This window comes from Carcharodon carcharias, chromosome 4 (assembly GCF_017639515.1).
Source record: "Carcharodon carcharias isolate sCarCar2 chromosome 4, sCarCar2.pri, whole genome shotgun sequence".
NCBI lineage: Eukaryota > Metazoa > Chordata > Chondrichthyes > Lamniformes > Lamnidae > Carcharodon > Carcharodon carcharias.
Genome location: NC_054470.1, coordinates 9,788,096 through 9,812,877, shown reverse-complemented (window position 1 = coordinate 9,812,877; position 24,782 = coordinate 9,788,096). Strand labels below are relative to the sequence as shown.

Sequence of the window (24,782 nt, the reverse complement as noted above, 5' to 3'; positions counted from 1 at the left end):
ACTGTGCCCGAAGTATCCCTTCTTTGAAGATAGCCTATTAATCAGCTACCATTTCTCCTCCCAACTTTTGACTCCAGTTTATTCTGCCAGGATCCATTCTTGTCCCACTGAAGTTGGTTCTCCCCCAGTTAATTATTCTTACTCTGGATTGTTCTTTGTCCTTTTCTGTAGTCAGCCTAAACCTTATGATACAATGATCGCTGTTCCCTAAATGTTCTCCTTTATGCACTTGGCCAACTTCATTCCCAAGAACCAGGTCTAGCAGTGGCTCCTTCCTCATTGATCTAAAAACATGTTGAAGAAAACTTTCCTGAACACACACTAGGAATTCCTGCCCCTCCCTGCCCTTTACACTACCAATGACCTACTTAATAACTTACTATTCCTTATCCCTGTGCTATCTATCTCTCCCAGTATTCTGTGCACCGTGGTATTGCTCTCTAGTATTACCTCCTGGTTCCCGCACCCCTGCAAAGTTAGTTTAAACCCTCCCCAATAGCACTAGCACGATGTCCATTCATTAGATGCAACCCATCCAGCCTGTACAGGTACCATCTCATTGTCCCAAAAATCTAAAGCCTTCCTTCCTGTATTCTTCTGCTTCACCCCCCACCCCCCCCCCATCCACCCACCCCCACCCCACCCCCCTCCACCCCCTCCACTCCCCGCCCCCCCCCTTATTTCTATTCTCACTTGCATGTGGTACTGGGAATAATCCAGAGATTAATACTTTTGACATCCTGCTTGCTAATTTCCTACCTAGCTTCCTAAATGCTTACTGAAGGACCACATTCCTCTTTCTGCTTATATCATTCACACCAATGTGAACAAAGCCAGTTGGCTGTTCGCCTTCCCCCACCCCCCCCCCCCCCCCAATATCTGCCTCAGTGTGCTCTGCAGCCGCTCAGTGACATCCTTGACCCCGGCACCAGGGAGGCAACAGACCATCCTGGATTCACATCTGCAGCCACAAGAACACCTATCAGTTTCCAAAACTAGTGAACCACCTATCACTATTGCTCTTCCAGTCTTTCTTGTAGCCCTCCTGCACAGCTAACCCACCCATTGTGCCATGCACTTGGCTCTGGCTGCACTCCCAGATGAACCATCACTCTCATCAGTATTCAGAGCTGAATACTAGTGAGAGAGTGGGATGTACACAACAGATGTACCTGCCTGTTAATTTTGACTGCCTGGTGGTCATCCATTCCTCCTCTCCCTACATACTCTTAAGCTGCGGCATGACAACACCTATAAATGTGCTATCCAAGAATCTCTTAACCATGCGGATGCACCAGAGTGATGCCAGCTGCTGAAACCCAGAGCCTGAGCTGCTGCTACTGATGACACTAACTGCACAAATGGTTATCTAGGACAAAAGAAGCATCCTGAAGTCACCACATAGCACAGGATGTGCACTCTAGAGGTCAGATCATCACTGTCATTTCTCTATTTATTAGTTAAGTTTGCTACTGCTAATAAACCATACTATTACTTATAAATCCTACTACTATTTAACACACCTTACTAGTACCCATGCTTAAAAACATAAGATAAGACTCACAAGCTACTCACTTGTTACTTATTATTACTACTATTTCATATTTTTTTTTATCATTCTTAAGCTGCCAGTTGTTCGGACTCAGTCCGTAAGCAGAAATATCCACCTGCCAATCAACATATAACTTCCGTGCGATGTCACACCTCAATTTTTGTTTCTGAACATGGTTCTGAAACCACAGATTGTAATAGATGGCCCTGGACTCTCACTCTTCCTCACTGTTTTGATGGCTCAAAACTCCCTCACCGTTTTGATGGCCACAAACTCCCACTCTCACTCACTGCTTTGATGGCCTTGTACTCCCGCTCTCCCTCACTGTTTGGATGGTCCTGTATTCCCGCTCTCCCTCACTGTTTGGATGGTCCTGTATTCCTGCTCTCTCTCACGGTTTTGATGGCCCTGTACTACCGCACTCTCTCACTGTTTTGATGGCCCTGTACTCCCTCACCATTTTGATGGCCCCATACTCCCGCTCTCTCTCACGGTTTTGATGGCCCTCTACTCCTGCTCTCCCTCACTATTTTGTTGGCCCCGTACTCCCACGCTCTCTCACTGTTTTGATGGCCCTGTATTCTAGCTGACACTCACTTTTTTGACAGCCCCGCACTCCTGCTCTCCCTCACTGGTTTGATGGCCCAAAACTCCTGCTCTCCCTCACTGTTCTGATGGCCATGAACCATCACTCTGTCTTGCCACTTTGATGGCCCTGAACTCTCACAATCTCTCCTGCCTCTGATGGCCTCAAACTCTTGCTCAATCTCCGCTTTGATGGACTCAACCTCCATGCTTTAGCAGCAGTTACATGGGAGTATGATGTGGTGAAAATGGACACTTGGCTCAAAAACAGGCAGAACTGAATACTAAGTGTCCCTGGATACAAGGTATTCAGGAATAATGGGGAAGGAAAGAATGGGGGAAGGGTGGCAGTACTAATTAAGTAGAATATCACACTGTTGGAGAGTGAGGAAGTCCTTTAACAGTCAAGGACAGAATCTATTTCGTTAGAGTCAAGAAGTAATTGAGGTGCCTTTACACTCCTGGGTGTTTTCCCATAGTTTCCCAACCAGTGGGAATGTTAGAGGAGCACATTTTCAGGGAATTTACAGAGAGGTGAAAGAACTATAGAGTAGTTATAATAGGAGACTTTTGTTATCCTAATATAAATTGGAATACCAATAATTTACAGGGCAGAAAGAGAGAATAGTTTCTAAGTGTGTTCAAGAGAATTTTTTTGATCAGTGCATTTCTAACCCAAGGAGGAAAGAGACATTTCAGGATCTGGTTCTTGGGAACAAGGAGGGATCAATTATCAATAGGGAAATCTTTAGGGAACAGTGATCATTGTATCATAATTAATCATAGACTAGCTATGGAAAAAGGCAATGGGCATTCTGGAGCAAAAATATTAATTAGAGAATGGCTAATTTCAATGGGTAAATTGGAATGAAAGATTGACAGACAAAACTGGAAAGAGGAGATGGTTTGGATACAGCCAAGGGTGATGGAGGCAGATTCAATTGTAATTTTCCAAAGGAAATTAATAAACATCAGAAGATAAAAAATCTGCAGGGTTACAGTGAAAGGGCAGGGAGTGGGATTAGCTGAATTGCTCCTGCAGAGTCAGCATGGACTCAATGGGCCAAATGACCTCCTTCTGTGCTGCAACCATTCTATATTTTTATGATTTCACTGACCAAGACTAGTATACCAATGCTATATAAATAAAAAAAACAGATAATTTGCATTTATGTGGCACTTTTCACAACCTCAGGATTTCCCAAGTGCATGACAGAAAATGAAGCACTTTTAATGTCTACTAAGAACTGCTGTAATGTAAGGAAACCTGGTAGCCTATCTGAAAACAGCAAGATCTCACAAACAACATGGAGATAGTCACCAGATAATCTCTTTTAGTTATGTTGGTTATAGGATTAATATGGGTGAGGGAGAATTATTTTGCTCCTTCAATGAACATTACAAAAACAAATCATTTTCATTATCATATTGCTATTGGTGGAAGCTAACCCTGCACAAATTGGATGCCACATTCCCTGCATTGCGGCAGTGACTACACTTCAAAAAGTTCTTTATGGGCTGTTGGATGCTTTGGGGTGCCATGAGGCTGTGAAAGGCACAATAAATGCAAGTCTTTCTTTTCTTTTTAAAAGCATTTTTCATTCTGTCAAAATTAATTGGTTTTAAAAGAATATTTCAGTTCTTGACCTGAGCATGAAAGAACATGTTGAGAAATTGTAACAATTGTTTCTCTTTTCCTATGTAGGTGGTGGCGGGGAGGGTGGGGAGGGGAGGTGGTGGTGTTGCGGGGGTGGTCGCTTGTTAACTCAGTCGGCTGGATGGTTAGCACGTGGTTCAGAGTAACACCAACTGTGCAGGTTTGACTCCCGAGGACCTTGGCTGAGGTAGACTTGGGACCTGTTCCTTGCCCCTGCCCCTAACAGGGGCAGGCAATGGCAAGCTACCACTTCTAAGAAAACAGCTGAGGATGAAGCATCAGCAGACAATGAGCTAAGGACCTACCTTCCAGAAGAGCACACATGACATGTACAACAAAAAAAAACTCACACTAAACATATATTCTTCAAGCAACCACACTCTACCAACGTGAAACCAAAATTTATCAAAATAGTCCTCCGCACTCACCATCATAACAAGAGGATCAAAATCTTTTGTTTATTCGCTACTTTTAAAAACAGACCAATTGTTCTTAGATGCCTCTATGTACCTTATTACTCAGCTTAAATTGAAGCCCCCCACATTGTCTTCTCTATCCACCGATTTATTCTAAACTCATGAATTTACTACCCTACCAATTTCTGTCCCAGTCTATTTTGCTTGAAAAATATCATAAATTAACAAATAGTTTGAATTGAGTGATTTAAATCAAACAGCATGGGAAGAAATTCTTGATTAAAAATGAATTTGAATCATTCAAAATTCAGCTATTTTAAATAAAGAACAAACTATCTCCAGTTGGGGAAAAATTACCTCAAATGTTTCTAAATGATAACCAATAGGTTGCAATTTTTTACTTCATTGCATTACAGCTTTTGAATGACCCAAAATGGAGCATTGTGATTATATCATTCTAAAGAAAGAGACTTTCAACTTATCTCAGAAGTGTTAGTTCACAACAACAGCCTCCACACCTCTTGATTACCTCACTGCGCTGAACACAACATATTAGGTTGTGCACGATATTGTGGTAAGGTTGTTCAGTTCTCACTCACAGTCACCCTATAAATGGTTATTTTCATGTGTCATTTCACCACCTGAAATAACCACAATGAGAATTATAGTGGACTAGAACATCCATAACTGTCAACAACATGACTTATTTATTATTTCACAGGATGTGGGCATTGTTGATTAGGCCAGCATTTGTTTCCCACCTCTAATTGCCCTTGAGAAGGTAGTGGTGAGCCACCTTCTTGAACTGCTGCAGTCCATGTGGTCTAGGTACACCCACAGTGCTGATAGGGAGGGACAGGATTTTGACTTAGCGACAGAAAAGGAGCGGTGATATAGTTCCAACTCAGGTTGGTATGTGGCTTGGAGATGAACTTGCAGGTCGTGGAGTTCCCATGCATCTGTTGCCTTTGTCCTTCTAGGTGGGTAGAGGTCACAGGTTTGGAAGGTGCTGTCGAAGAAGCCTCCGTGAGTTGCTGCAGTGCATCCTGTATATGGTAGACACTGCTGCCACTGTGTTGGGGGTTGAGAGAGTCAATATTTAAGGTGGTGCATGGAGTATCAGTCAAGCGGGCTGCTTTGTCCCAGATGGTGTTGAGCTTCTTGAGTGTTGTGGGGGCTGCACTCATCCAGGCAAATGGAGAGTATTCCATCACATTCCTGGCTTGTGCCTTGTAGATGGTGGACAGACTTTGGGGAATCAGCAGATGAGTTAATCAGCACAGAATTCACAGCCTCTGACCTGTTCTTGCAGCCACAGTATTTGTATGGCTGGTCCAGTTCAGTTCCTGGTAAATGGTAACCCCCAGGATGTTGATAGTCAGTGATTCAGCTATGGTACTGCCATTGGCTGTCAAGGGGAGATGGTTAGATTCTCTCTTGCTAGAGATAATCACTGGCTAGCACTTGTGTGGCGCAAATGCTACTTGCCATTATCATCCCAAGCTGAATATTGTTCAGGTCTTGTTACATATGAACACGGAAATGCTTCAGTATCTGAGGAGCCATGAATGGTGCTGAACATCGTGCAATCATCAGTGAACATCCCCACTTCTGACTTTATGATGGAGGGATGGTCATTGGTGAAGCAGCTGAAGATGGTTGGGCCTAGGACATTACCCTGGGGAACTCCTGCAACAATATCCTAGGGTTGAAATGATTGCCCTCCAACAACTACAACCATCTTACTTTGTGCTAGGTATGACTCCAACCAGTGGAAAGTTTTCCCTTGATTCCCATTGACATCAGTTTTGCTAGGGTTCCTTGATGCCACACTCAGTCAAATACAGCCTTGATGTCAAGGGCAATCACTCTGACCTCACTTCTTGAATTCAGCTCTTTTATTCGCAAGGCTATAATGAGGTCAGGAACTGAGTGGCCCTGGCAGAACCCAAACTGAGCTTCAGTGCAAAGGTTATTGCTGTCTAAGTGCCACTTGATAGCACTGTTGATGGCCTCTTTAATCATTTTGCTCATGATCCAGAGTAGATGGTAATTGGTCGGGTTAGATTTGTCCTGCTTTTTGTGCACAGTGTATACCTGGAAAATTTTCCACATTGTCGGGTAGATGTCATTGTTGTAGCTGTACTGACGCAGCTTAGCTCGGGGCATGGCTAGTTCTGGAGCACAATAAGTCTTCAGTGCTGTTGCTGGAACGCTGTTGGGGCTGATAGCATTTGCAGTACTAGTAACAACATACACTGTTGATCAGAACCATCAATATGCCACAGAACCATAGAAAACAAAATACGTTAGAAAAAGCATAGCCACAACCTAGCCACTCATACCATCATACACATTTTTCTCTCACTAACCTTTAAAAGACAGTTAACAAAAAAGTTAAGTGCAATGTGGATGAATGTTGCTTGTTCAGAAAGTCTAAACAAATAGCTCAAAACACCACTTGTTCAGAAACTGCTAAACAAATAGCTCAAAACACCACTCATCAGCCATTTTAACAGTTAATGTAAATTGCAAGCAAAACAATGCCATTATTTGATGGGGAAAAATACTCTAACAAATCAGAATGAATTTGGTTCACAGGAGATAAAACATTTGGATTATTTAATCAGCACTGCAGGTCATGTGACTCAGTGGTAGCATCCCTGTTGCTGGGCCTGAAGCTCTGAGTGCAAGTTCCATTTCAAAACTTGATGGCTACGGAAGATGCGTTTATAACATGACCAAATAAGTTATCAGCTTGTAAATCCCTCCAAGATGGCAGGCGGTAAGAGCAGGAGAGTTTCCTGATCAGCACAATGCAGAAGACAACAGCAAACCTCTGCATTATTTGCCAAGCATCATCATGGATCAATCCAATGGAAGTCCATGGTTGCCAATAGCCTCTTAGGACATGGTACCTGAAGGAGGAGGAATCAGTACGGCATTACATTATAAAAGCTTTACCAAATAATGTATGCGCGACCTTCATGACTACCCTGAAAGAACAGCTATTCTAAAATAGTGACAAAAACACATTTTGTAATCCATGCAGTGTTTGTGCTCTAGCTAGATTAGTGAAGTAAAATTATCCAAATACTCACCTCATCTCTGAATCTCAACATAATTCACTGTATGTGTAATTACTTATTTAAATGAAAGCAGAAATCATTTTACGCACAACACAATCCTATAAAGCTCAATAAAGATGGCTGAGGGAAAGTTTTGCACAGAACATGGGGTGGACTCCACTTCTTTACATAGTGCAGTAAAATCTTTAATGCCCATCTAAACAATCGAAGAGGAAGACAAAGGGTGGATTTAAATCTCAGCTGACGATGCAACTCCAGTTCAGTACCAAGCTGGAGTCTCAACCTAGACCGTGTGCCCAAGTTCTGAAATGGGACCCCAAACTAGTTTTACTGCTATTCTGGGGGCTGAATTTTCTGGTTGGCGGGGTGGGAGCAGACCCAATTGCCGCCCGCGATCAGGTCCGCGCCACCATTTTAGGCGGGCAGGCCAATTAAGGCCCACTTAGCGCAATGCACGATTCCCGAGGACAGCGGGAGTGGGCGGGTAGCGGTGGGAGTGCACTGTCCGCAGGGTCCAATGGCGACCCGGCGGCCTGTTTATATGAAACACTGGCAGCCTTTACAAGGCTGCTCACAATGGCAAGTGGAAGGGCTCCCAAAAGGGCTTCTGGGGAGCACAGCCAGTCCGGAGGGTAGGGCAGTGGGACAGGCCAGTCCCAAGGGGGCCAGTGTGCCCTTCGTTTTTCGGATGACTGCCTTGCTGCCCTCCTCAAGGAGGTGGCAGCAAGATGGGAGGTGCTGGTTCCCCAGGATGTGAAGAGGAGCCCCCACCCCACCCCACCCCCACCACATGACGAAACGTGCCTGGGAGGTGGCGGAGGTGGTGAGATCCCGTGACGTGATATGGCGCACCTGGATCCAGTGTCGCAAGCGCTTCAACAACTTGCTGCACTCAGGCAGGGTGAGTACCATGTTGGCATTGCTCACTTAACCCAGCAGGTTGGCATATCCCCCTGCTGCCCCCCCCCCCCCCACCCCCAAGTTTGAGCATAGTGACCGCACTGAATCATTGACGGCATTTGCCCTTCACTGGGTGGGCCATGATGAGGTCACCCTGAGAGGGTGGTAAGGAGATGTGTTTTGCCCCCGCAGTATGTGTTACACTGAGCCCCACATGACTGGTTTGGGGGCAACGTGGAGGAGCTGCATCTAGGTGCAGTGCTGGAACTCCAGGACATATCCGAGTCAGGGTGATGAGATGGTGGGAGGGGAGCTTCAAGGTGACGTGGCAACGAACCATCTGCTGTGCCGCTTCGAGCAGGAGGCCCTGGATTTGGAGAGACGCCATGCGCCCAGGTCCACTTGTGCAGGTGAGGCTGGGGTGCCACGAGCAGGTATTTATGCCCAACAGTGAGGTCAGCATTGTTTTCCCAACAGCCAGAGCACTGCTAAATGTTACTTGATTTCATTTTGCAACATGGCTTGACCATTGCTTATGGAAGGATGAGCGCATAATGATCCAGGGCACAGGGATGCACTTTGTCATTGTCTGCATGTTAATTGATCCACTGTCCTTGTTCTTCCTTTCAGGATCAGCAGAGCTAGTGTCCCATGGCACAGCGGTGAGGGCACTTAACAGTCGCTGGAGGAGCTGGCAGAGACAGAGAGAGCCCATGGTGCCAGCAGTCGGAGGACTGCAGGAGACCAGGCACATGCTCAGTCGGTGCCTGATGATGTGCCTCTGGAGTCGTCCGTGACGCAGCAAAGGCAGGAACTACAGCCGGGTGTGTGGGAGCATCTGAGGGGAGATACACGAGGCTGTGCTTGGCTTGGTCTCTGTGATGGAGAAGTCTAAGTGGACGATTGCCTCATTTCTGAGCACCATGCGTCCTCCATGGAGAGAGTGGTGACTCTCATGGAGAGGCTCCTCCAGGAGACTTGTCAGGGCTTCCTAGGGATGCACTCTAACTAGCAAGCCCTCACATCGGCATTGAGCTGGTCAATGCCAATGTGGGAGATGGGCTGGGCACCAAATTTCCCAGCTCGGTGCCCATCCATCCATGGTGAGCAGGGAGGCCCAAAGCGACCTCACGTCAGCACAGCAGCTGCCTGTAGACTCTATGGGCACCTCTCAGGAGGCTCCGGATGAGGACGGCAGCTCCTTCGCCCCTCTGCCAGTGACCGTACCATCCAGTGAGACTGCGACGACTGGGGAGATGCCAGCTGTGGAACTGGCAGATCCCTCCCAGGCAGGGCCAGCACAGGCTCCACAGGCCAGAGGACAACAGTCAAGGTCATCGAGGCCAACAGGACAGCAGAGTCAGCAGCTGTCTCAGATGCCAGTCCCAGCGAGAGGGCAGCACCAAGACATAGCACCTGGAAACGTAAACATAAGGCACCTTAGGGACACCACGGGTTTCTCACTGGTGCTTTTGTGTTGGCCTGAGATGAGGTCCTTATGATTTGTTTGATTTGTAACAGCATTGTATATTTTTTTGGAATAAGTTGGTTTGCTTGACATATTAAATTCAGATATGTCACCATGGCTGAGGCTGCCTCTTTTCTTCTGCATGTGGATGGTTTCCAAAACTGTAATGAGTGCTTTGTTGGACATTCAGCTTTATTAACAAGGCCCTTAGTTACTGTTCCTAACCTGGTAGATTTGGCACTTAGGTGTCGAGTATCGAGCCTACAGCCCAGACTTGTCCTGGAGGTCCATCTGTGCTGTGCTAGCTGAAGGTTCATTGCGTTAAAGCCTCCTGGGTGTCCCTGCCTCCCTGCAGTATGCCCAGGTCAGCATTTCCCTGTACGTGCATATCCTCTGACTCACTGCTGGACTCATCGTGTGCAGCTGCAGCCACTGCGTCCACATCTTCATCGTCCACTGCGTCGCCCCCATTCCAGCGCAAGATTGTGGAGAGCACAGCATGCAATCACTATCAGCGACACATGATCTGGGGGATACTGGAGTGCGCCCCCTGAGCAGTCCAGGCGTCAGAAGCGCATCTTGAGAAGACCGATGGTTCTCCTCTATTGTACCGCTGCTCAGTTTCTGTTCTTGGTTGGCAGAGGCGACATGAGCCACCTTCTGAGGGGAGAGCCCTTGTCACCCAGCAGCCATCCATCCAGCCGGGCTGGAGCACTGAAGAGCCCCGGCACCTGGGAGTGTCTGAGGCTGTAGGTGTCGTGGGAGCTGCCTGGGTACCTTGCACAGACTTGTAGAATCAGCATCCTGTGGTCACACACTATCTGTACGTTCATGGAGTGGAAGCCCTTCCTGTTGACAAAGGCACCGGGCTCACCCGCTGGCGCCTTGATGGCCACATGTGTACAGTCTATAGCACCCTGGACACGGGGGAAGCCAGCAATGGCCGCAAAGTCTCTGGCTCGCTGTGTCTGGCTTGCCTGGTCCCAATGGTAGTGGATGAAGGTCAATGCCCATCTGAACAGAGCATCCGTAACCTGCTTGACACAAGTGTGGACAGCTGATAGGGAGACTCCTCAAAGATCACCCGCTGACCCCTGGAAGGAGCCAGAGGTATAGATGTTGAGGGCAGCTGTGTCCTTCAGAGCCTCTGATATGGGGTGTCCACCCACACAGTTAGGGGAGATCTCAGGCCCAATCATCTGACAGATAATAGTTGACTGTCTCCCTTGAGAGATGGAGCCTCCTTTGGCACTGCAGCTCAGACATGTTGAGGTAGCTGCTTCACTGCCTGTAAACCCTGGCAGCAGGATAGTGGTGTCTTCTGTGGCCCCTTCCACCTTGGACAACTTCTTGGCCCTGCGCCCCTTGTGCCTGCGCCTGTCCTCCCAGAAGTGGCTCCCCTAGAGGCTGAATGTGGACGTCCTGGCCTCCTCCCCCTTCTAGCCCTCCCTTCCTCCTCAGAGGAGCTGCCTCCAGTGGAGAGTTCAGCTCCCATTCCCAGGCTAAGGGAAGGCTTCCTGAAACCAGCAGGCCCAGAAAAGATTCCTCACAGCAGAATGCTGACCTGAAGGTTAAGAGTCCAGACCAAGCAGCTAGGATGCGCTCTGAGGTACTGCAGATCACACAGGCAAGTTTCAAAAACTTTCAAAAATAAATACTTGACAGAGCACATTCGCGACTCCACTGAGTCCTCTTATCCCGCCTGTGGATGAGGTTTATACAAATGTCTCCTACCCGCCTGTCTATTGCACCCGTGTGACGACCTGAAGATCGCACGGGCGCCAAAAAAATCAGCGTCAATTGGTGAGTCAAGGGCCTCGAGTGGCCTGTTAATTAATGGTGGGTGTGCGTCGGACATCATTGCGCGCCCACCCAGTGAAATATCGAGATGGCGCATGGTGACGCGTCAGGACGCTTGCCCGAAGTCACCGTGCGTCATTTCACCCGCAGACATACAGGGCCCGGCCCCCTCACGCCAACAGAGAAATCCTGCCCTAGCTTTCAGATTGTAAAGCACTTCAATTTAATCAGAAGCTCAGTGAGGATGAAAGATTTTTTAATCTTTTAACTCAGCATTTGAGCGAGTGCAAGTTTCATGTGCTCTACTATGTAACAGCATTGTGTGCTAGTATTATCAGAATAACTAATTGCGTAACAGGTCCATCAACATCTGGAAAGAGAAAAGACAGGTGAATGTTTTGGGTGGAGACCCTTCACCAGAACTAATAAAAGCTCCAATACCTGAAATATTAATCATTGTACTGAGCTTAAAGGCCACAGTAGTGGCCCCGTCCACCGGACAGAGTCAGTGCCAACCTCATCACGGCCATTTCCGCAAGCTTCGATGGGGTTAAATCCCAAGTGGGCATTTGCCTTGTGTGTGCTGTCAGAGTTCCCTGGCTTTCGGAGGCAAAGGTCTCCAATCAGTTGGCCGGAAGCTGTTCAGTGCCAGCAGCACCGCAGGGAGTGGTAACCACTTTTGGGACTGCAGTAGGCCCAGGATTAGGAGCAGCCGTGAAGGCCTTAAGGAGAGCTAAGTGGGGAGGCCTCAATGGGCCCAGTCAGGCAAGCCCCTCCGAGGGGGGGAGAAGGGGTTTCGGTGTGGAGGGCATGTAGGTCTGCCCGCATTGAGCACAGGAGCACCCCACCGGAACCCCCAGCCTGCAGGGAGGCTGCCAGGGTATGCCCGCAAGTCTGCCCAGGTGTCACGAGCCACCAATCCCACCAGTGGTGGAACGCCAGTAGCGGTGGGATAAGGCCCTTTTGTGGGCATTAATTGGGCCTTAACTGGCCTAGGGGGAGAAAGGCCAACCTCAACCTTCCCCACTCCTGACTTAATCTGGAGAGGAAGTTGGGAAAACGATGGGCACTCCAACCCATTCCTTCCTATCCAATTAAACGCAACACCCCTACCTCCCAGCCTGTTCCCAGTGTGGTGGCATTAAATTTCCGCCATTGTTTTCTCTTTAATGCTTAAAAATTTTCTATGCATTGCGATCGTTTATTATCCCCACCCCACTGCAACAAAAAAGTTGATATAAGTGCTCTATGAATTATGTCATAAATGCTAAACATGAAATTGAAAAATATCCTCTTAGATTTGACACTCAACATGTCCAACCAATGTAGAACCATACTTGACAAAATCAAATAGAATGTCGAGCTATATAGCCAAAAGAGTAGAGTAACAAGTCGGAAGATGTCAGGTAGAATTTAGATCCATCCCCTGGGAGTTTATTGAGAGGTGGGACTACTGTTTGACCGGGTGGGAAAGCATGGGTTGAAGAGCCCACTGTCTTTCTGATATTCTCTCCCATCCCCGCACTGATTCAGGGGCAGGAATGATCAAGGACAAACTTCACACCCGGAGGCCAATTGAGACACTTACGTAGCCTATTACGGGACATTTAAGAGCTTCATCCTGCCACCACTAGTATTCTAACGCCGGTTGGCTGGGGGTGGGGTGGGGTGGTGGTGTGCGTCAGGGTATGCTTTGGCATCTCTCTGTGGGCTCAGCCTCCGGGCTGGGGGCTTGTGCTCCTGATCAAGTGTCCTGTGTCCCAAGGAGATTTTCCCCAGCGGCAAGGGCAAGGGCAAGGGCTGCCCCACCACTCCGCTGTCCACAAGAAACCCCCTGCAACTACCTCTTGCTAGCTCCTGCCTGACTGGCCCCAGCGAACATGCCCCACTCACCTCGGTTTTGGCGACTCCATCATGGCTGCCGCTCCAGGCTTCCTGCAGTCCCAGCAGGGGGCACTGCTCTTGGTTTCGCTGCTGGAACTGAAGAGCTGCTGGTCCTCCAATTGGGCGACAGCTCTCGGAGGCTAAAGCTTCACCTTTAAAGGCATGAGAACTCCAACAGCTGGCAGTCAACGCTGTCAGGGCTCCCAGAAGTGGCTGAGGTGGGGTTACCACCAGCTTTCTAGCTGGCGGACAGGGTGATAGCTGCAGCTGTGAAATTCAACCCAACTGTAGTGCTCTGATCACCATGTTACGTCAAGTGTTGCTCACCAAAGGAAATATTCAAATACTGGAGGCCACGCAGATAAGAGCAACAAGATTGATGAGGTTCGAGGAACAATTGAAGAATCTTCAAATTCACACAGTCTCAAATGGAGATGGCAGAGAGGTGATTTTATAGAGGGAGGCAGGATTATCAACAGTATGGAAAAAAATTACATGGAGCTAACATTCAAGAATAAGACAGGACGACGCTGATTCAAATGAGTAAAGGTGAAATTTTGAACCAGTGGCCAGTGCCAACTCCTATGCCTCACAATGCCACTAGTTCATTGACAAGGTGAAAAGCATTACAAATTGATGTTAAAAAGCTGTCACCTGAGGAGTGTTAAACTAGGTTTTATAGAGGTGAAGTTAAATTGCAGCAGGTGTGAGGCTCCACATACATGATACTACCTCCATGGACCCTGCTTAATGAGCTTTAGATAAATTTACACGCGTTACACCACAGTTTGCTTCTTTGTGAAATCAAAATACTTCATGTTTATGCAAACTGTACTACATAACTGGCCTGTAGGGAGAATACATCATTAGCTGACGCAATAGCTGAGTGCAGCATTTGAACTTTTGAGTTGTAATTAACTGAGAGAAATAAAAGACAATTGATCCTTCACTGATCTCCCCTCTTTCTCAGTCCATGCCCAATATTATTTGTTACATTTGTACCTCCAGTTCTCTTTCCTCACTCAAGCAAGTCACATTCTGCATTTTTTGCTGTATGGCTGCCTGATGTTTCTTGCTTGACCCCCTTCCATACAGTCTGTTTGGTGTAACACTGTGGCTCGATCCCCTTTGTCTCTATGCTATGAGAGTAGAGGTAAAATCATCACGTTTCATTCAGGGACAGTGGGGGATGGAAAGAACATTGAGCCGACGTGAGACCCAGAAGTGAGACCATGGGCGGAATCGTCCCAGATTTGCACTAAGTGGGGTAGCGGGCGGGAAAAACAATGTTGCACCCGCCTGCCGCAATAGCGGCTTTTCCGCCATATCGTCCCAAACCTGCCACGTTAATTATGCATTCCCAGGATACCTTAAACCAGCTTATATTTCACCCCTCTCATTGTAAAGAAAAATCAGTTCTGTTGAAGAGTCATGAGGACTCGAAACATCAACTCTTTTCTTCTCCGCCAATGCTGCCAGACCTGCTGAGTTTTTCCAGGTAATTCTGTTTTTGTTTTGGATTTCCAGCATCCGCAGTTTTTTTGTTTTTATCTCTGTATTACAATGAGATTCTTGATGTCCGATAGCGAAAAATACAATGTCGTGAAACCAATTTTTGACCTTCTCGCCATATTGTCTGCTCGCGTTACTGAACACGCCCAACACCAGCGGGCAGGAAAAGTCCCAGCCCATGTACTTGAGGCAAGCCAGATGTTATTTTGAGAACCAGAGGCACATGCTGAGCAGATTTCCTCTCTGCTCTTTGTGTAGGAAAACTGTTGTGAACAAAATGGCTTCTAGGAAACTAATCAACAGCAGTTGCTTACATGAGGTATCTTCAAAATCAGAAAAAGGATTTAGCAAACAGTCCAATGAAAAAGATGTGACTTGTCCCTGCCCATGCTGACTAGAACTCAGTCATTATGTATTAATTAATTTTTTTTAAATTAGTATACAATGTTTATTCCATATTAAGCTCAAGCTGGTATTATTTAAAAGAACATCCTAGTAAGTTGCCTTTATAGTGGAATGTAACCGCAGAGATTTAACTTCATTCCTTCTCAGGGTTAAATAGATTAATGCATGCACCTTTTAGTTGCTCAGAATTTCCACCAGTAGCTCCATTAATGGCTCAGTAGGCAAATACATCAGAAATACGATGAAGTCCTCCTAATAGGGAAGTCCTACATTTGACCTATGGCCTGTGTCGGTTTAGCTCTCAAGCAAATGGTGATGCTAAATTAGCCTCATGGTCTCCAATTTAAGGAGGGGAAAATAACCAGAAGATCTAGGCCTGGTATCCAACAACAGCAGCTGGAAATACACACGTGGTGAGAGCAGGGTCAGGCTAACATGGGATCCCTTCCACATGGTTAATTACCCAGCTGACACTCACTGTCCAGACTCACTTGTCCAGGGTGTTGGAGGGTCACCAGCATCCATGGAATCAGACCTCAACACAAGTGACTCCGTCCAGAGAGCAGGGAATACTGACAGAAGTTCAAAAAAGACAGTAGATTCAAAGTTGTTTTTCGTGTACATATTCGGTGACATAGCAAAACACAGCAAAGCTAATTACCTACAGGGTAGGTATCTCCTTGATTTGGTACTGTAATTTCTGAGAGTGCAAAAAATTTGAGAAATTGTACTGATGTGCCAGTGCACAAGACTCAGCATTCCCATCACCTAGTCAATGCCCCCAACAATCACAATTAAGAAATAGGCAAGGACTTCAGCATTAGTTCTGATTTTTTACACACACTTGCACGCACACAGGCACACACATATAAAATCAGTAAACTAAGAAAAGATTCTTACTGTCTGAATTACACAGGTGTTGAAGACAATGCTGCAGAGTGACTGAAGATCACATATAAATGTTGATCTATGTGTGATGGTAAGGTAGACAAAGGCTAAAAGACAAAAATTGAACAAAAATCTGAAAATTACATTTCAGAATAGATATATTGGATAATATTTTTAAAAGACCAAAACAGTCACCTACAATCAGTTTACCACTAGATGGCAACAACACACATTTGCTATACTAATTACTGAAACGAAATAAGCAATATAAAATGTCAAAAAATAAAGTACATTTCAGTGGCTGTAAGTTATAAGCAGAGTACATTGCAGATCCATTACACAGGCAATTTTTATACTAATACATGGAATTAGTTAGGAAAAGATCTTGCTTTGCTCTTAAACTCAAAGTAGATCACAAATAATGCTGTTTTTATTTTGTGCCAATATAAACATGACTAAAGGCAATGAAAAGCAAAATACTTCTTCTATCATAGCTACCAGAACTAGTCAGTTAGTCAGTTTATTTGAAATATTACAGTTTTTTTTTAATTGACCAAAATCTGGCCACATCATTTCCTTTTATTACTTACTTTAAAACAGCTATTTAATTGTCAGTACTAATTGGTTAGCAATGCAGTCATTAGAAATCTAATCCTGAAAGTCAGAAATCAGTGCCGTTTAATAAAATTGTATTCCAGAATTTTCCTGAACATTTATGTAATGATAATAAGCACAGCTAGTGTTGAGAACTACCAAAGTCTGGAGAAGCTCGAACATCAGTAAACATAATTTGTTTGCAAATATAAGGATGGTTCAAATGGAGCAAACTGCACTCAGTGAATGACTTACCAGTAAAGCCTAAGCTAGGGTTCTCGGTGGCAAAATAGTGCTCGTGCAGAGGTGAGGTGGCAATAAGAAAAACAATAACAGAAGGTGTCACATATGAATATGAGAGGGGATTACTCAGTTATGTCATTATGTTTTAGTGCACATGGTCCTTCTGACACGTTCCTGCCCCTCCCCCACCTCAAACATAACCTCACCAGAGCTTGCTCTATTGTAAGAATGACTGTGTGTTTCTTAAAAGATAACAAAAGACGAAAATGCTTTTGTTTTTAAACTTCGATAATTTGCACACAGTCTGTAGTAAGGATTTAAGAATTTGCGAATTCCAATTGCTTTGGATCAAAAGCTCTTGCAAAATATCGAGAAAAGAAAACTGATCTGAAAATAACATGAACCAGATAGCTTGGATTTATCGACAAGTACAGATGTATCCCTTGTCATGGGGCATAAAATATAAGCAAAATGTGTCTTCTTCTGAGCAAAGACAAGCTGAATGCTGAACAAAATAATCTCCTTACTACAACAAACTGTAATCATGAGCAATGATACTTTTTTTTAAAAAGTACAAGCACTGATAATTGTCATTGATAATTGTGTCTAAACGGTACATTTTAGAACACTGATGTAAGCACATGCAGTTTTAAGAAAGAATTTGTAAGAAAAATTGCAGTTGAAAATGAAGCGTTGAACAAATATGATAATGGTATTGGAGGAGCTTGATGTTACAGAACATTTATTCGTTGTGTCAAGTGCCGGGGGGCGGGGGCGGAGGGGGTGGCTCCAATTAAGTGTGATAGTTTTGAGATCTCAGCTGGGTAGTCACACGTATTACTAACTCCAGCAAGGATGGCTGGGGCTGCAGGAGCAGAATTAAACCTTATCAGCATTGTGCTCCTTGTACTTGAACTGGCAGTATCAACAGCAATTGGCTAGACTTGCCGGCCTCACCCACAGTGATACAGAAGACACTCAGTCCTTTATTTGAGGATTCAGTAATAATAATTAAAAAATGTTAAAACTTGGAAATGTTACAAATACATTTTCTGATGCTAATCAGTACCTGTTAAACATCAATCTCATCAAAAGTTTTCTTTTGTTATTGTTTTAGTTTCAAAACAGTGAACCATAACTTGCATTTTTTACTCAAACTCATTGGAATTATAATTTAAATTGGATTAGCTAAAACTGTTGAGCAATAAATTCCTTCTTAAGCATGTGAATAGTGCATCTATGTTTCTAAAATTGAGAAAGGCAAACCTGTTCAATACAAGAGAACACAAACGTCAGAACTCATACCCTTGAGTAATTGGCTTTGTTCTTGCCAATCTCAACCACTCTCAGATTAACGATATGACAAATTCCTATCCAGATAATTATGAACTTTTCACTGCATCACGCTTAGAGGCTGGGATTTTCCACCCCTGTTGGCGTTGGGTGTCTTGCCAGGCGTGAATGGACAACATGGCGAGAAGGCCAACAATCGGTTTCATGTCGTGAAATGAGGAGCAGAATATTGCGCTCATCGGCCAGATGCCCGCCTGACCTGAATGTGCGTGAAAGGATGCGGGTTGACCCCGATGTCATTGCGCACTGGCGTGATATTTCAGTTGGGCACACGCAGGAGTCAGCAGAGCGCCTGCTGACAATTAACAGGCCTATATAGGCCTTTAAAGATCTAACATGATGAAAGTTTTCACTGCCCATCCAACCTTACAGTTGACGGGCAGGTGAAAAGGCCAAGCGGCCTTTGGATTTTTTGCGAAGCCTTATCTACGGGCGGGATGAGGTTTCGATCAGTGATTTTTTTTAAAAACAAGCTAATTGGAAACATGTTCCTGGTCATGTTATTAATAATTTTAAATCCTTTGTTTTCAAAAAGCTTCAGCTTCCTGAGGCAGCTCTGTGCCTCAGAGAGATTTTACTACACACACCCGCACACATGCACAAAGTTCCACACTCTCCCTCCCTTCCTCACCCCCCGACAGGCAGCGCCGAGCACTGCAGCGTGTGATTCACACTGCGTGGATTCTCATGTACGTGGTTCTGCTGTGAATCAGCTCACGGAGGGTGGGAGGTCTCCGTTGATGTCTGGGGGTCTGCTTCAGGACATCACATGGGCTGCTAAGGATGATCAGTGAAGTGTGGGGCGCTGGGGGGGGTTGGAGGGTGGTCCAGTTGTGAGTGGGAGAGGAAGGTGTACAGGGTAGAGGAGTGCAGAGGGTGAGGTTGGGAGGGGGGAAACAAAGGTATTTGGGGGCTGAGGTTGGGAGGGCAGGGGAGGGATTATGGGGGGGGGGGGAAGAGGGTGCAACGGGGAGAATGCAACAAATGGGGAGGTAGATGTAAGGGGTGGGAGGAAGGTGTGAGGGAAGAGCTCGGAGGCAGAAAGAAGTTAGGAGGGAGGAAGGGCTTTTGGGCAAGGAAAGACTTTGGAGGAGCGAAGGAGTTCAAAAAGGGGAAGAGTCCAGGAGGAGGGAGTTTGGAGGGGGGGGAAGGAGTCCATGGGCAGGAGGGAGTCCAGGGGTAGGAGGGAGTAAAGGTGGAGGGGGGGTGTAAGAGTTTGAGGATCTTGAGGTGAACATGTAAGGGAGGGGTTTGTGGAGTCAATGACTGCTTCCTGAGGAGTGAACAGAGGGTGGGACGGGATGGTGAGTATGACAGGGGGCAGAGTGAGGCAGTGGGGTGGGATAGTGAGGGTGCAATGGTAGCGATAGGAGGGATGGTGAGGGTGGTTGGTGGGGACTTGGAGGCAAACACAGACCCTAGGGGTGGGAAGGAGAAGGTCAGGGAGGTCAATGTGGATGGGGATGGGATTCTCAGGAAGGTAGGGGGCATACACATTCACCTGGAAGAAAAGGGTTCTTCTTGGTAAGTGACAGTGGGGAGGTGGAAGGTGATGCCGGGGGGGTCAACAGTGATTGGGGAAAGGACATGAGTGACTGGGAAAGGGTAAAGTACGGGGGAGCTGAGAAGAAACTTAACGACTACCATGACTGTCAAAATTGGAAGTGAGCGGAGCCTCGGGTTAGACGGGTACAGGTGCTGCATGGGAGTGTGATCAGTGGGTGGGCGGAGATGTAGGTCAGCAGAGAACCCCAGCAGGCAGCATTGAAAATGCTTGGGACAGTGAGATGAGTGTGATTGATGAAGGCTCCGCGTGTGTGGGAGAGGCTTGCTCAAGGCTCCAAAGGCCCTGCCACACATACAAGTGATTCTAGAAGGAGAAGTGTAAGCACCAGATTGTGAATTCAAGCCTGCTCTACATCTAAGTCCCACCAGGGTGTGTGTTTCTGTGCTGGTGGAGGGTTGGGTAAGCGCTGTGATGGGTCTTCCAGGCTGCTTATTTCCAGCTCTTCAATGGAGGATGTGTCCTCTTGGCTGGAGGTGAGGATATGGATGGAGCTGAGGGAGTCAGTCACTTGGCAGAGCTCCCTGTGAACCAAAGTAGAGATAACCAGTGCATGGCAGCAGAGTCAAAAGCAGGAGAGGGAGTGTTCAGTTACATTGAGAGAGGGGTGATGTGGTGCAGGATCCTCACGAGGGAGTTCACTGCTGACCTCACCGCCGCAGGAATGGTCCACATCCTCACCAGCCAGCGCGATGACATGCTCCTCAAAGTGAGTGAAGGGCCTAATGTGGGCCACTCCACCCCCAATCTGGGACCTCTCCCTGCTGTTGTGAGTCAGCTTCTCCTACATGAAAACAGATGAAGAGAGTGCGAGCAGGATGCCTAGCACTGCATGGAATGCTCGTGGGGTGAGTGGAGCCATGGACAAGATGAGGACTTGAGCTGCAGAGGATATAAGCCTGTTGGAGATGTGAGGGTTTGTGTGAGAGTTAGCGGTGTTGGCCCTTGAGGTGTGAGATCCCTGTGGAAGTGTGATGGGTTTGAGAGTGTGTGCATTGAGAGGGATGAGGTGGTTGACTTTATCCTGGTGGAACGGATGAGAGCATTCATCCTCTTCCTGCACTGGATGGCTGGCCTCCTCTGTGTTCTGGTGGCACTGACCACCGCTGCCATCTCCTCCCAGGCCTTATTGGTGACTCTGTGGCCAGGGCGGGGGTAGACGGCATTACAGCAGCCTTCTGCTGCTTTTAGCAGGCACCCCAGAAAGCCATCACTAAATTTGGGGGCAGCCACCTTCCTGGTTTTTTTGGGGCTGTCCGGAGCAGTCCTGGTCTGAAGACATGAAGTAGTCATGCGCTCTAGCGCGCTTTTTAAATATGGAGCGAGGAAGCACTGAGGTCATGGTGTGGCAGGAAAATCTGAGCCAATCCGCCAGCGAACTGGCGCATTCCCTGTGAATGCATAATTAATGAGGAGGGACACACCAGGAATGGGACGATACAGCGTGAAAAGCTGCCATTGTGGACAGTGGGTAAAACAACCTTTTCCCTGCCCAATACCTCGCAGTGCAAATCTGGGATGAGTCCACCCTTATATTCTGATTGATGGTACCTAAAAAACATTAAATCAGATAAAAGCGTGAAGGTATCAATCCTAACAATGGGTATGGTGGTGAGAATAAATAACTAAATTAAATCATACATACGCTTCTTTAAGTTGAGCTGGTGATAAAGTATAACTCTAGAGTTCTGTGCAACACAACATGTTATCTTGATTACGGAGGGATACAAGCAGAGTGAATTCACTGTTTCTTCAGTACTTGAATCCTACAAAGTGGGTGGTGTATTTTTTATACTTCTTCATGGTAAATAATTTCAAGAGGAAGTTAACATCCCACAGGTTTTAGGGAGGAGATCAAGTGGCGTTTCTAACAGGAAATCCTCCATATCCCAATCAGAAAATGTGAGCAAAAGCTGTCGTTCCTTATGTTACTCAAATTCTAAATTGGTTTTTGTCCAGGACCCTACAGGAGGTCTTTTAATAATAAATAAAATTAAGATTCAAAAATATTGGTACATCCAAACAAAGCATTGCAGAAATTGTAGAGGCTTGCAGACCAAACTGACCCATTCCATCTCGCTGAAGGATAAGAGATTCAAGTGGGCTAAATTTAATCGTGTTGAAAGCAGGCGTAAAGATCGCGATACAGGATTAACCTACGCCTGATTTTTTGATGAAGGCAGTAGGTCAAATTCATATTGCTTGCTAATGAACACAACTGCAACATGCAGCCATCATTAACCATGCTGTTGAATGGCTATACATAACAGAAAAATGCCCAAAATTGTGTTAGGCGAGCACCACTTAAACCTCCACTGCAATACCTAAAGTCAGTTAGTACCTTACAAGGGGAGGTGGCATTGTGGCTGAGCAGGTGGTGGAAGTCACTGTGGAACCCATTTGACCAAGAAAATATTCAATAATGGCACCACATGGGCTCCACAATATTCCAACAATGCACTAAAGGGCTTGGTTGAGGAGGCAAAAAGGACGAGAGACGTGTTTTATGCATCAGGAGCCAGGAAGCCCTCCAGCCAAACCCTCAGAAGGATCAGGTAGCCATTGTGGTCAACTATAGGATTCAAGGTCCGAGGGACTGGATGCAATGTCACACAAGGTTCAATGGTCTCACACGAGTGGACAAGATCAATGAATGCCACATCCCACCAACTTCAAATGCCATGTCTCACTAGCCTCTGACATTGCTCAATGCAGCACACCCCCATCACGCAACTTACCAACAAACTATCAATCTGGACTCATACCTCACAATCATAACTTCAACTTACCCTCAAACACTGAGCACTTTTGCAAGCTGCACACCCAAATCTCACAGCTTACACAGACTGCCAGCTATTCAACCATGACAGCCACATCACCCAAATACGTTGCACCAGACTCACTGAAACACTTCCCTCTCCCTAGCAGAACAAGATGGCAACAACCACAGGCAGCAGATATTAAACAGCGGGGACAAGTGCAGCTAAAAGTCTTTATACCCTATGGAGGAGATGGTTCTGGCCATTATTGGAGCAGCCATTGCTGAAGTGATGGACAGTAGATCTGAAATAATAGAACTTAATGGTATACTCTTACCAAATCCACTTCTCACATCCCACTTCCCCCTTATACCACAATCTCTTCTGATTTACAAGCTGCAGATGGCCTAAGCATGCACCTCTTACCTATCCTCCTCAACGCAACCCTATCTTTGTGCCTTTCTCCTCTCAGATATATCCCAAGAACTGCAACCTGACCAAGCAATGGTGGCACAGCAGGTGGAAAAGTAACAAGATACTTGTGTTGAAGAAACACATTCACTCAATTTCACATTCACAGCCACCAGTTCACTTTGAAAAGAGCATCAGCAACCTCCCTGACACAATGATGGATAGCAACCTGTGAGATGTTGCAAATATTTCAGCAATGGTCACTTTCACAGGCAATGTGATCCTCATTCTGCTCTGAGGTGTTGTTGTAGGTGGTGGATTTCCATGAAGCCATCATTAGTGAGTATGACATACTTCCTCACTGAGGTCCAGATAAAATTACTCCTTGAACACACTGGCACGATATGTTTGCCTACTAAGTGCCCTTTCACCCCCTCCTCCTCCCCTTCCAGCAGTTTGTTATGCTCTGTGTCACCTCTGCTCTTCTGCATCCCAAAGGGAATGCTTACTAATGTCTGAGTGCAACCAGTTTGCACAAAAGCCTTGAAGTCAGGACCACATCCTTCAACACCTACCACATCTATGAGTGTAGATTTTAGCTATTTTAAGAACATATACAATCACAGCAGCATCTATCAGCAACCAACCTGAAAACAGTTGATGATCCCTTTACATTGCAAAGGTAGGCATTCTTCCTGCTGCTGAATGCATGTTCAGCTCTGTTTGATTATGAAAGGGTATTAGCTGGAGCACTAAGCTCTAAAATAGCAGTGCTGGCATCAAATCAGGATTGCCATAAACTTTTTTTCTTATTCATTCATGGGGTGTGGGTATTGCTGGCACTTACTGCCCACCTCTAGGAGAAGTTAGCAGTTAGCCACCATATTCATCCACTACAGTCTGTGTGCTGAAAGTAGGGAGTTCCAGGATTTTGACTCTGCGACAGTGAAGGAACGAGGATATATTTTCAAGTCAGGATGGTGTGAGACTTAGAGGGGAACTTGAAATCGAAAGTGTACCAGTGGATCTCCTGCCCTTGTCCTTCTAGATGGCAGAAGTTGTGGGTTTGGAAGGTGCTTTTGATGAAGAAGCTTTGCAAGTTGTTGCAGTACATCTTGTAAATGGTGCACACCAAGGAACTCACCAAGGCTCCTTCTACAGCACCTTCCAAACCCATGATCGTTTCCATCTAGAAGGAAAAGGGCAGCAGATACATGGGAGCACAACCACCTGAAAGCTCCCCTCCAAGCCACTCTCTACCTTGACTTGGAAATATATTGCTGCTCCTTCACCATCTCCACACCAAAATCCTGGAACTCCCTCCCTAACAGCACTGTGGGTGTACCTACACCATGGACTGCAGCGGTTCAAGGAGGCATCTCACCACCACCTTCTCAAGGGCAGATAGGGATTGGCAATAAATGGTGGCCTAGCCAGCGATGCCCACATCCCATGAATGAATAAAAAAAACATGGCAAAATGGTGTGCTGGTGGAGGGAGTAGTGGATGGGATCCTAATCAAGCTGCCTGCTTCGTCCTGGATAGTGTTGTGTTTCTTGGATGTCGTTGGAACTGGACTCATCCAGGCAAGTCGATAATATTTCATCACACTGAATAACCAGTGCCCTTGTAATCACAATATTTGTATGGCTGGTCCAGTTAAATTTCTGGTCAATGATGACCTCCAGAATGCTAATGGTGA

At 46.2% G+C, this 24,782-nt stretch overlaps 1 protein-coding gene across 1 annotated transcript in view; it reads right to left on the bottom strand.

The window, feature by feature from the left end:
* LOC121276858 (tumor necrosis factor alpha-induced protein 8) overlaps window positions 1-24,782 on the bottom strand; it is a 125,314-nt gene that overhangs the window by 32,453 nt on the left and 68,079 nt on the right. Inside the window, exon 3 of the mRNA XM_041185431.1 lies at window positions 16,169-16,263. Coding sequence (XP_041041365.1) covers window position 16,169 — 1 coding nt within the window. The 5' untranslated portion in view covers window positions 16,170-16,263. The remainder of the gene's footprint in view (window positions 1-16,168; window positions 16,264-24,782) is intronic.